The sequence below is a fragment of the Ascaphus truei genome, chromosome 13 (assembly GCF_040206685.1).
Source record: "Ascaphus truei isolate aAscTru1 chromosome 13, aAscTru1.hap1, whole genome shotgun sequence".
NCBI classification, from domain to species: domain Eukaryota; kingdom Metazoa; phylum Chordata; class Amphibia; order Anura; family Ascaphidae; genus Ascaphus; species Ascaphus truei.
The window spans coordinates 44,691,894-44,705,792 of NC_134495.1; the positions used below are offsets into that span (position 1 = coordinate 44,691,894).

General features: G+C 44.2%; 1 protein-coding gene across 1 annotated transcript in view; it reads left to right on the plus strand.

Moving 5' to 3' along the window:
- The window catches only part of LOC142465301 (uncharacterized), a 96,990-nt gene extending 83,410 nt beyond the window's left edge, over window positions 1-13,580 (plus strand). Inside the window, exon 6 of the mRNA XM_075569332.1 lies at window positions 10,618-13,580. Coding sequence (XP_075425447.1) covers window positions 10,618-11,567 — 950 coding nt within the window. The 3' untranslated portion in view covers window positions 11,568-13,580. The remainder of the gene's footprint in view (window positions 1-10,617) is intronic.
- Window positions 13,581-13,899: the final 319 nt, after the last annotated feature.

A 13,899-nucleotide genomic window follows, 5' to 3' on the forward strand; every position in this document is an offset into this window, starting at 1 on the left:
CCAGCCCCTGCCGCCGCAGCAGCATCGGGGCACCGCCCCCCCCCCCCCCCTGCTGCCACCGGGCCATCCCACCCCGCCAACCCCCTCAGCATCGGCCCCACCCCTGCAGCACACCGGGAGCAGCAACGTGGGGTGCCTGCAGCGGGGCCGGCGGCAACTGCTGTAACCAGCCGCCGGGCCCCTCGCAGCACCGCCACCCCCTCCACGCAGGATCGGGCCATTCAGCCTCCAGACACCCCCATACTGCTCCCCCCGCATCGCCCCTCGCAGCATCGTGCCCCCCCCTCCCCAGCAGCACTACCGGCACTCCGCGCCCCTCTCCACCCCCCCCCCTGCAGCCACCGGCTTGATTGGCTGAGATCATCCCCTAGGTAAGTTGGATTTTTATATATATGTATTGGGGGTCTTGGGGTATTTTTTACATGGATTGGATATATATATATATATATATATACATATATACATACTGTATATACATATATACTGTGACAAATGGCTTACTCCGGGGCTCCGCCGTCTGTCCGGGACTGTTAGAACACGGTCTTTTAGGGTAGGTTAAATGACGATGCGTAACGTGCTGTTCCTTTAAACAGGCTATGCCTGGTTTATTCAGTCCCAGGCACTGAGACTGCCACAGTGCATACAACAGAAACACAAGCAAAACAAAAACCTGCTCACCTGAGCAATAACTTAACTGAGGTTTACCCTGACTGGGGTTGGGGCGGCTTATCCGCTCCCAACAATCAAAAATAAGGAACTTTGCAATTTGATAAAGGTACAAAATGATTTAACCTATTTGGGGAGAGGCTTTTCCCCTCTCTGCTTCCAGCAGCCTTCCTGCCTCCAGTCTCTTGGGGAGAGGGGAGAGGAACCAGGAAATCAGCCTTACATACCTGATTTCCACCTAGCAGGACAGGTGACAGAAATCAGGCAGCAGAAAAACTCTGGTCTGGATCCCTCACCCCTCAGTTCCAGCACTTGCCAAACTGTGGGATGGAGTGCATGTATTATAAGGCTGCACTCCCAGGCCAAACAGGACAGAAACGGTTCAGTATCCTGGGAGCCCTATATATGGAATTTATTACCATCCCCTGGTTTCTGTCACACATCCTCCCCCCAAGCTCAGACCTCGAGGGATAAGCGACCATGGATATTAGGGAGTGCATCCTTGACAACACGTTGGCATTGCCATTTGTGCCCTGACTTGTGCTCCACAGAAAATGTAAAGGGTTGTAGGCTTAGGAACCACCTGGTCACTCTAGCATTCTTCTCTCTGTTTTGACACATCCAGGTGAGGGGTGCATGATCTGTGACCAACCAGAATTTTCTCCCCAACAGGTAATATTTGAGCGTCTCTACAGCCCACTTTATTGCGAGACACTCTTTCTCGACTATGGAGTAATTTTTCTCCTGGGGATTTAGTTTCCTACTTAAATAAAGGATGGGGTGCTCCTCATCTTGAGACTCCTGGGAGAGTACCGCCCCCAGCCCTACCTCAGATGCGTCAGTTTGGACTAAAAACTCTTTAGAGAAGTCAGGTATGACCAACACTGGTTGGGCACAGAGAGCTTCTTTCAGGCTTCTAAAGGCCTGTTCAGTTTCGGGGGACCACTTTACCATTAGCGGCCCTCTTTCTTTTGTGAGATCGGTTAGTGGGGTTGCCTTACAGCAGCGGCACACTTTATTCTCACAAATCACCGGCTTTTACCAGGCATCTTCCTGGAATGTCACGCTGTTCACCCGGAGCATGCCACGCTCCCAGCCAGACGCATGCCCGGCTGACGCACGGTTGATGTGTTAATTGATAATGGTTCAGGATTTACTAGGCTGCAATGCTTCGCGTGTCTGCCAGATGGCATAAATTCATGAATTGTAATGCAGTATATATATATATATATATATATATATATATATATATATATATATATATATATATATATATATATATATACTGTAGAACAACAACCCCTATAACCCCTAACATACAGTACTGTACACATACAGTACTGTATATGCACATTAATGATACTATAGGCCGATGGGGGCGAGATGTGTTTGCAGCAGAGAGAGATCCGCTGCTCTCTCTGTGCAAACATCGGCACATTAAAAATGATTTAAAATACATTTTTATTCATAGTGTAGATGTGCAGGGAGTCTCCGGAGCTGAACCGCATTGGTTTCAGGTCCGGGGACCCCCTGCTCCCCGAGATACAGCCCCCTTTATGAGGTGCCGGTATCCCTCTGCATTTAAAGGTCCCAATCACGTGACCGCGGCATGTAAACAAAGCAGAGGGATACCGGCACCCCCTAAAGGGGCCTGTATCTCGGGAAGCAGGGGGTCCCCGGACCTAAAACAAAAACGTTTCTGCTCCAGAGACCCTCTGCACATGTACAGTATAAATAAAACACATATATTAATAAACACTCGTTCCTTACCTTAGCGGCTATGTGCTATGGTAACGAAGCAGCATTTCTGTATTTTAATAATATTGTACAGTGAGCAGGGGGTTCCCTGAGCCAGAAATTAATGCTCAGGGGACCCCCTGCTCCTGCACAATATTATTAAAAATACAGAAATGCTGCTTCATTATCATAGCTGATAGCCGCTAAGGCAATGAAGGGGTTAACCAACCGTGCCCGCTTTATTGTGGGTAGCGGGGGTGGGTGAAGGGGGTATTTGGCCCTTGGTGTGAGTTTAGGACTTGCGGGGGGGTTGCGGGTGCACTTAACCCCTTCACGACCGTAGCAGTTAATACCGCTACGGTCATGAAGGGGTTAACCCCTACCGCTACCCCCCCCCACAAGCCCTAAACAACCACCATTGGGGCTAATACCCCCTTCACCCACCCCCGCTACCCACAATAAAAAAACTCACACACAGCAGCCGCCCAAAAAATAAATAAATAAATAAATCTAAATAAATAAATAAATGACTATAAATAAATACATTTAAAATACATTTTTATTCATAGTGTAGATGTGCAGGGGGTCTCCGGAGCTGAATCGCATTGGTTTCAGGTCCGGGGACCCCTGCTTCCCGAGATACAGCCCCCTTTATGAGGTGCCGGTATCCCTCTGCATTTAAAGGTCCCGATCACGTGACCGCGGCCTGTAAACCAAGCAGAGGGATGCCGGCACCCCCTAAAGTGGCCTCTATCTCGAGAAGCAGGGGGTCCCTGGACCTAAAACCAAAACGTTTCTGCTCCGGAGACCCTCTGCACATCTACAGTATGAATAAAACACACACATCAATAAAGAATCGTTCTTTACCTTTGCGGCTATGTGCTATGGTAATGAAGCAGCATTTCTGTATTTTTAATAATATTGTACAGTGAGCAGGGGGTTCCCTTAGCCAGAAATTAATGCTCAGGGGACCCCCTGCTCCTGCACAATATTATTAAAAATACAGAAATGCTGCTTCATTACCATAGCTGATAGCCGCTAAGGCAATGAAGGGTTAAGGCAGAATAAACAATAAATACATTAAATACATATTTTTAATGTGTGTGTTAAACCTCCCTGCCTTGACTGTAATCTGTGTAAGACCCCCTCCCCCTATTGTGTGTGTTAAACTTTCCTGCCTTGACTAATTAACTGCTACGGTCGTGAAGGGGTTAAGTGCACCCGCAACCCCCCCGCAAGTCCTAAACTCACACCAAGGGCCAAATACCCCCTTCAGCCACCCCCGCTACCCACAATAAAGCGGGCACGGTTGGTTAACCCCTTCATTGCCTTAGCGGCTATCAGCTATGGTAATGAAGCAGCATTTCTGTATTTTTAATAATATTGTGCAGGAGCAGGGGGTCCCCTGAGCATTAATTTCTGGCTCAGGGAACCCCCTGCTCACTGTAAAATATTATTAAAATACAGAAATGCTGCTTCGTTACCATAGCACATAGCCGCTAAGGTAAGGAACGAGTGTTTATTTATATATGTGTTTTATTTATACTGTACATGTGCAGAGGGTCTCCGGAGCAGAAACGTTTTTGTTTTAGGTCCGGGGACCCCCTGCTTCCCGAGATACAGGCCCCTTTAGGGGGTGCCGGTATCCCTCTGCTTTGTTTACATGCCACGGTCACGTGATCGGGACCTTTAAATGCAGAGGGATACCGGCACCTCATAAAGGGGGCTGTATCTCGGGAAGCAGGGGGTCCCCGGACCTGAAACCAACGCGGTTCAGCTCCGGAGACCCCCTGCACATCTACACTATGAATAAAAATGTATTTTAAATAATTTTTAATGTGCCGATGTTTGCGCAGAGAGAGCAGCGGTTCTCTCTCTGCTGCAAACACATCTCGCCAGGGGACGGCCTATAGTATCATTAATGTGCATTTACAGTACTGTATGTGTATGTTAGGGGTTATAGGGGTTGTTGTTATACAGTATATACTGTATATATACAGTATATACTGCATTACAATTCATGAATTTCTCGGCTTCAAAGACAACAGCTCGCAAACGCCCCCATGCATTTTTACACGGCATTGCAGTATTGCAGCCAGCGGGAATAAAATGCTTAAATCACGGGCGCGAAATAACGCAATACACCCCGGGAGAAAACGATACAAAACCGCACATCACCGAGATATTCCGAAATTCGCGGAGCTAGCCAAGTAAGAATAAAGTTGGTCAGTACTGTAGTTGCAAAATTGGGAATAAACCTTCTATAGTAGCCAATTAATCCCAAAAAGGTCCTTACTTGTTTTTTTGTAACTGGCCTTGGCCAATTTTGTATCAACTCTACTTTGAGTCTTTGGGGTTTGAGTAAACTTCTGCCAATAGAATACCCCAGATACTTGGCCTCCTCCAGACCAATAGTGCATTTAGCGGGGTCAGCAGTTAGTCCAGCAGACCAAACTGTGTCAAGCACAGCTTGGACCTTGGGAAGGTGGGATTGCCAATCTTCACTATTGATTACCACATCATCTAGTTAGGCGGCAGCATACCGAGCATGTGGCTTTAAAATTTTATCCATCATTCTTTGGAATGTGGCAGGAGCTCCATGTAAGCCAAAAGGCAGCACCCTATACTGAAAGAGGCCGTCTGGGGTTGAGAAGGCTGTCTTTTCTTTTGCCCTTTCTGTGAGGGGAACCTGCCAGTACCCTTTTGTTAGGTCTAGGGTCGTGAGATATCGGGCTTTGCCCAGTCTCTCTACCAGTTCATCAGCCCTGGGCATAGGATAAGTATCACATTTTGACACAGCGTTTAGTTTACGGTAGTCATTGCAAAACCTTGTTGTACCGTCTGGTTTTGGGACTAAAACTTTAGGGCTGTTCCACCCACTTTGGGATTCTTCCTTTTAAGACAAACACAATACTTCACAATTACAGTCAATAAACACTTACTGGGATGGGGAAATGAAATAAAATGTCCACGGAACGGAACAAAGTCTCTGGGCACCCCTGCATGCATGCAAGTGGGTGCGCGATTTGAGCCATGCGAGATTACTTGGCTAGGGGTGCAACTTACCAGCCCTATATCTCCGCCAAAAGGAAGGATTTCGTAATGTCCTTACAGAATTCATTCGGGAATCCTTAGCTCAAACAAATTCTGGAAGAGGGGAATGATCCTTGGTTATGATGTAGTTAACCCCTCACACTCTGGAACCGCTGACGATGTATCTTGGACGTTTCTTGGTTGATCTTAGGTGAATATGACTAAGAAGGGTCTGCAGACATTCTTATAGGGTTAAGGGTCCGATTCCTAACATGCACACCCAATCCTCTCGTGGGAACGACCCCCACCTATCCCAGACTTGCCAGTACCTTATAAAAAGGGCAGAAGTTGCTTCCTGGTTTGCACAGAGCATGTGCTAACCTCACACCTGAGCTACTTAGCATACCGGGCCCAACCTCTTTCCTGGGGACAGTAAGTCTGGGGTTTGGCTACCAAGTGTGAAGTGCCCATACTTGTACTTACAAATATCCCGGCCACCCTAACACCTCGGGTCTCTGAGGCTTTTCAACTCCGGACTTCTCTTGACACTGGGCACCAACTTAGCAGGGTGCCCTTTGAAGTACGGAGATGAAAAATCCCTCAGCTCATTCATCCATAACATATGGGCATGTTAATGGATTAATTGCCGAACCGGCAGGAAAGGGTTCCTGCCTTTGCATTGAAAACACCATTAGAATACAGTTTAGTTATAAATGTACGTTCTGCTTATGCAACAAATATAAAACTCATATGCATCTTTATGGTTTCTTTTTACCCAGCTACACAAAAATTTTACCCAGCTAGCAAAAATTAGAGTGTTAGCTCTTTCCTAGTGCAAGTTATCCACTTAAGTTATCCACTTAATTGAAGGGGCTCTGTTATGTGGGTTGTAGATTAACCTATAATTGATCTGGGCAACAAGCCGGCATGCAATGTATCCATCCGGGCTTTTGATCGGTAACCGCAGATGCGCGCCACCAATTCAGCTTAAGTGGATAATGAAACGGCAGGATACCGTGTATCAAGAAGGCACTTCAGCTAAACCGCAGACCACTTGTTCAATTGACTTTGCGGTTTCAACGTCTGTGGTCTGGAGACTGATACCTATCTTTAATACAGCTACTTACTCGCAGGCACACTTCCTCAATTTAGCGCTTGGGACAGCGCTAGAAGCTCCCCCTTGTGTCGCAAATACAGTTAGCACATTTCTCATTCATTCTCCTTGACAAAGAACAAGACGTTCGAAACGGGTAGGAGGTTTTTCCTATGCTGTGTTAAACTCCATTAAAGATTTTTTGTGATTTGGATCCACTCCTAACTCCTGTTCTTGACGGTGCTCTACTCTTCTCATCTCTACTTGGACTCTACCAGCAGCAGCACGTATTCCCTACAAGGAGGTGTTCGTGAGTTTCTAGCCCTTACTGTTGTCTCACTGCTCCCAATGAAATTGAGTGTGGTGAGTTTTCTCATTCACTCTCGGTTTTCAGGGATTTATGGCTATATCTGGTTATAATGACTGACTCACTGATATGTTATACACCTACCTATGTTTTGGGATTTATTATTCACTGTATAGCTGGGTATTTGAGCATTCTGACAAAGCTCTTTACTACCTGATTGGTTCCAGCTTATCTCCTGCCTGCAGGAGAAATCTGGTGTCTGATATGCCGGTCCTCCTATTTAGGCTCCGCCCTTCCACCAGCAAGTTGGCTAAGTATAATCCTTGTGACGTGTGCTAGTCAAATTCTCTGTTACCTCACCTTGTTCTGAATTGCCTGGCTCCTATCTACTATCTTGCGTTCTCCTATCCTCGACCTTGGCTTCCCTATGACTACCCTGCACTCTCCAATTCTCGACCTCGGCTTGCCTTCAACGATCCTATATTCTCCTACCCTAACCCAGCTATCCACAACTACATACCTGCAAACCGGCCGCAACCTCGCGTCTCCAGGTCTGTGTTTTCTAATCCCCTCCTCGGCCTCGCGGCCCTGTCCAGTTTGTGGTAAGCTTCTGTTACAGGGCCAGCTAGAGATCTGTGTATTAACCCTCATATCATATGCAGGTCATGTACACACAGGTTTGCTGTACGTGACAGGGCTTTTGCCCATTACTATGTGTAGTGGTGGGGGGGGTTATGGGGGTAGAGGGGAGGGTTAACGGAGTTGTTGCTCCAGGGAAAAGGTGGTCGGCCTCTGGGAGGGGAGGGGCCTGGGGGTTATCCCCTTTATTACCTATAGTGATTGGCCACTAAGGTAATGAAGGGGGGTTATTACACCGTATTGAAGCAGGGGGTCTCCGGAGCTGGTCTCCGGGGACGACCTGCTTCCCAAGATATAGATGATGGGGTGCAGGTATCTTGGGGCTGTTTAAATGTCCTGGTCACATGGGTGATTTAACCTTGCAGGAGATACCAGCATCCCCTATGGAGGCCTGTACTTCGGGAAGCATGGGGTCCCTAGACCTTAATTAAAGAAGATTCTGCCCCAGAGTCCCCCTGCTTCAATGCTGCATACTAAAAATAATACAAATAGTGAGATCTGATGTTAAGAGCTGTGCTGGGAGAAAGAGAGAGACTGTTTCTCTCTGACCTCTCTACGCAGCTCTTAGACTGGTTGCAGCCCAGTAGGATTAATGCTGAGGGAGTCCCATTCAGAAGCAGGGACTTTCATTGTGTTAATCCCTTCAGAGAAGCAAGCATTACTGGCTTTGTAGGCGATTGGACCACAGTCGGGCTCCATTTGTCAATACTTTTCCTCTTGTCCACACCGAAAGTAAATAGAGCCAGATCTGTAGGACAAACAGACATATACCACAAGACAGATGCACACAACCCCACCACAAGAGAACAAAAACACACAGGACAGATAGCCACACACAACACAGGAGAACAGAGCGAGTTACATACAGGAGAACAGATACACATAGGAAGAATAGACGTACTGTACACCACAGGAGAACAGACACATACACACATAAGAACAGATACATAGGACAAAAATACACACATTACAGGAGAACAGATACACACAGGATATACCGACACAATCATCTCCTCCTTCTGCTCACACCATTCTCCTGTCAATGCTGCTTCCTCTTCTTGGGCCAGCCTCCCCAGACACATTATTATTATTATTATTATTATTTATAACACACCACCATATTCCGTTGTGCTGTACAATAGGGTTGGAGACCGAAAACAAAAATATACAAACAGAAACATAGATTGTTACAGTAGGTAAGGAGCACTCTGCCCCAGAGAGCTGGAAGGGTAAGTGGAAACATAAGGTACAGGGGGGAAAGAAGGTTGGAGTGTGTTTGGTGACTGCTTGTTAATAGAAGGATTTGGCATTGGAGAAGTTAGTGGGATTATGCGGAGGTGGAGCTCTGAGAGCAGGTAATGTGTGAAGATGGAAATGCTTCAATATGCTTCTAAAATATTTTATCCAAAACCAATAACAGAGAAGCTGTAACATCAGCAAATGTCTGACACCCTTTGGCTGCTGCCTTTGACCCAACTCAGGTGTTATGTCCAAGACAGTCAGAGATACAGTAGTGAAGTTATCTGTAGAGCACACAGACCCCTACAGCAGGGGAGAGGGGCTGATGAACTCCAGGTCTTTGAAGTTGTCTCTCTTCCACATGATGTTAACCATGTCCATGCTGGCTTAGTGTATAGGAGCATTAAATGCATATTGAGAGACTCTTAAGGGGCTGCTTTTGGCAAGATTCAGGTGTTATGTCCAAGAGAATCTGAGGTAGAGTGATGGTACACATGCTCCTGGCACCACCTCCTTATTGACTGCAGTACCAAGCAGCAGCTAATCAGAATGGAGGAAACTGCCCAGCCCCCTAACAACTGCCCTCTTTCTCCCTGCTCCTCATCCTTTTGATCCTCCCACAGCTCCCCAGGGTGTGATAAAACCCAGCTTAGAAACACTGTTTTTGTGGACCCCAATAATTGTTTGGGTTTCTCTAGTCTGTCCCTCAATGACACCAGAGTACTCCTGGAGTTGTTCCAAATACCAGACACTTGTACCTTTTTACCATTGTGTCACATGGAAGATGAAAAAGAAGGGATTTAAATACTCTTCGTTACCCATTTATATCGGGATATAAACATGCAAAACAATATAAATATTATTTCACAATCCAGTGGGTTTTCTGAAAGGTTTAAATTCAGTGGCATTTACAACACACAAATGCATTGTCAGGGGTTCTCTCACAGTATATATATATTGTCTGATTCCCACCACAAGGAGTCAGGACATCCATTCTGTTTGGCATTTATTCTGGTCCCTGGTATTTGATATGGGCTCCATTGTGCCATTTATGAGGGTCAGTTATACATCTGTGACATTTTTTTTTAGCTCCACTAACTGAACCCGCTGTGTTCCAGGAAGCACTAGAACATTTCAGTTATCAAAAGCTATTTCAATAAATTTGCAGAAAATAGCTATATAAAATGTAAATTAACCTCTGAGTTTCTTTCAATTTTGCCACAGCACTTAATTAACTTACATTATATTTCAATTGCAATTTGGGACATGTTTTATACAAAATGTTCAAGCAGTAACGTTAAATTATGTTTATGCTATTAATTAACTTCTTTTGACACAGTGCATTTATTTCCCACAGATAAATCCATGAGTAGAAGTACACCTGCAGGCGGGCACACTCCTCTTTGCTCACCAGATTGTGTAAATGAAGAAAACAGTGTTGTTAAAAGCAATGAAGGAGCAAATTACTTGAAGCAATATAACCCAAGAAAGAGACAGAGCAAATCTGGAAAAATGATGGCTAAGGAATCAAGCTCACATGAAGAAGAAAATCCCAAAGCCTCCCATGTGTATAATCTCAGAGAACATACAGGGACTGAAAATGCATCTACTGATATTAAGAAATGGAACAAAGGAAACACAAATGTCCAGAAAATTCAGAACAACATGTCAGTAATGAAGTATACATGCAGTGAATGTGGTAAAAACTTTAATAGAAAGTCAGTTTATACAATTCACCAAAGAACACACACTACAGAAAGGCTGCATAACAGCTCTGAATTTCAGAAATGCTTTACTAATAACTCCGCTCTTGTTAAACATCAGACAATTCACAAGGGAGGGAAGTTGTTTCCTTGCTCTGAATGTGGGAAACACTTCTCTAGTAAATCATTTCTTTTTAAACATCAGAAATTTCACAGAGCAGAGAAACTATTTTCTTGCTCTAAATGTGGGAAATGTTTTTCCAAGAACTCACATCTTGTTAGACATCAAAAATCTCACACTGTAGAGAGACCATTTTCTTGCTCTGAATGTGGAAAATGTTTTTCCAATAAGTCAGATCTTTTTAGGCATCAAATAATTCACACAGCAGAGAAGCTATTTGTTTGCTCTGAATGTGAAAAATGGTTTCACTACAAGTCAGATTTTGTTATACATCAGAGAGTTCACACTGGAGAGAAGCCATTTGTTTGCTCTGAATGTGAGAAATGTTTTTCCCATAAGTCAGATCTTGTTAGACATCAGACAATTCACACAGGAGAGAGACCATTTGTTTGCTCTGAATGTGGAAAATGTTTTTCTCGCAGTACAAATCTTGTTGCACATCAGACAATTCACACAGGAGAGAAACCATTTGTTTGCTCTGAATGTGGGAAATGTTTTTCTCGCAGTACAAATCTTGTTGCACATCAACGAATTCACACAGAAGAGAAACCATTTGTTTGCTCTGAATGTGGGACATGTTTTACCAATAATATACAACTTGTTAAACATCAGATGATTCACACGGGGGATAAGCCATTTGGTTGCTCTGAATGTGGGAAATGTTTTTCCCGCAGGTCAAATCTTGTTGCACATCAGAGAATTCACACAGGAGAGAAGCCATGTGTTTGCTCTGAATGTGGGAAATGTTTTGTCAATAACTCACAACTTGTTAAACATCAGATAATTCACACAGGAGAGAAGCCATTTGTTTGCTCTGAATGTGGGAAATGTTTTTCCCGTAATTCAACTCTTGTTAATCATCAGATAATTCACACACGAAAAAGACTAGTTGCTCCTAATGTGGGAAATGTTTTATCCAAAGTTCAGAGCTTGTTAAACATCAGAGACACCACAGAGAAAAATATATAGCATTACAAATGTCACGTTCAGAGTCATAGATTTTTGATCTCAGAAAGTTCAAGATTTAAGGGCATTAATGGCCCTTATGTGATGAAAGAGGACCTTAAATAAAGATTATGCCCAGCTTGCGGCCTCTTTCCCATCAGGTACCTTTATTTTGCTGAAAAATAGAAGTTAAAATGTATTCACAATAAGTTATAGCTTTTTGGGAGACTGTATACCCTCACCCTAGTCACATCCACCAAAGGCCCCCTGCAATGTTTACTCTGTCTTGTACCTGGTGCTGCTATTTGCTGTATTACCCCTGCTGATATGATGCATTTTATGCTTCCTAGATCTCAGACAACCCCTTCTGTTCTGGATTCCCTCTTATTTTAACACTTCTATTGTGTGCAGGCAAGCTGAACATTATCAATCACCCAAAATGTCCCTGTATGTCCAAAAAGCCCATAGGGAACAATGGGGCAGAACATATTTAAAATTCACTTCCAGGCAGTTTTACTTTTAGGCTCATTTGGGGAAGCCATTCACTTGCTTTGTTGTCTCACCTTTGACATGCTGGACCATGCAGTAGCCCCCTGCCTCTGCACAAAGCCTTCCATCCTCACGAACTGTAACTTCTCTTATACTGTGAGCTGTAGGAACTTTTACTAACCTCCTATTTATTTTAGTGCTGCTTGCTGCTGAATTATATGTTAACCCTTTGTGTACCATACCTCTCTTTATTAAATCTATTATCAAGTCTGAGTGTTAGCCCATGTTGTCCTTAGTATTTGGTTATTCTGTTGTATACTGTATTGTGTGGTACAGTATTTGCTTGTGTGCTTACTGAGAAGCCTGTTACTCTGGCAGTGGTTTGAGTCCCATTATCCCCAGTAAATGCGGAAAGGATAGTATAGGAAGATGCTGGTCTTTGAAGTAGGACTGACTCCTTTTGTGAGTCTGAATACTGGGAGTGGGTAGGACTGTGCCTCTGTATAAGAGCATTGCTCTTGGGTGAGGTCCCTGACATAGCCTGATTGGTGGCAACCGCCTACTGAGTTTAGACTATGATTGTTACTTTGTATGCACTGTATTATTGCCTTGTTTGGCTGTTCGTCTCCTTGGAGCACAGAGACCCTTTGCAGTCAATAATACCGAGGCGCTTTGCTGGTGGGTGGAGTCTGGATAGACACTACAATGGTGACCTGCTGTTTTTGTGTTCCGGTGTTCTGACGATGTGAGAGACCTTCTTTAAGTGGTGCTGTTCCATAGGACACCTTCACATAAATGGTTCGTATGGTATGTTCCAGTACTGGAAAGTGATGTATGAAATAGTACCACTTAGTAGATATTGATCTAAATATCTTCAAAGGTCTTGACTACTTTCTCAGTTTTTTTTAAATTATTTGTACTATTTGCATTTTTTTAACTTTCGTCAAAGACATAAAATTTATGAAATTAATATTTTCATAGCTTATCAAAAAATATATTCTATGTACATTTTTTGCTACAGATGCAGCGGCTGTTATTCAAACAAATCACGGAGTCGTTTTCGTGTGCGCTGCTGTATTTCACGTGGCATTAATGCTGCCAATCAGACAGTAAGAACTATGATTTTGCTAGCCTGACTTAGAGGGATCCTAGACAAGCTGCTATGCTATGCAGAGGGATTCACAACTATCTCTTTCAACCAAAGTTAGAATTATTAATATTGTTTTCCTGACTGTTTAATACAGTATATGTTTACGGTTTGGTAAATGGATTAGCCAGCCAGATAGATAGGCCTGGATTGTTAGTCAGTTCTCCCAATGTGGAGCAGGATTTGTTTTGGTGATGCCTTAAAGGGACAGTGTGCCCACATGTTATGTTATGCTGTGGAGAAATAAAGCCACTCAATATTTTCGTTAATCTGAAACTACACATGTGGACTATTGCCTGACCTCGGTTACAGGCCGTCCTGTCACACTGCCCATCAATTTGGGAAGGGTTATAAGGCCATTTCCAAACAATTTAAAGTCCATCATTCTACAGTGAGAAAGATTATTCAAAAGTGGAAAACATTCAAGACTATTGCCAATCTTCCCAGGAGTGGACGTCCCAGCAAATTCACCCCAAGGCCAGACCGTGCAATGCTCGAGAGAAATTGCAAAAAAACCAAGAGTTACATCTCTGACTCTACAGGCCTCAGTTAGCATGTTAAATGTTTAAGTTCATGACAGTACAATTAGAAAAAGACTGAACCAGTATGGTTTGTTTGGAAGGGTTGCCAGGAGAAAGCCTCTTCTCTCTAAAAAGAATATGGCAGCACGGCTTAGGTTTGCAAAGTTGTTTCTGAACAAACCACAAGACTTCTGGAACA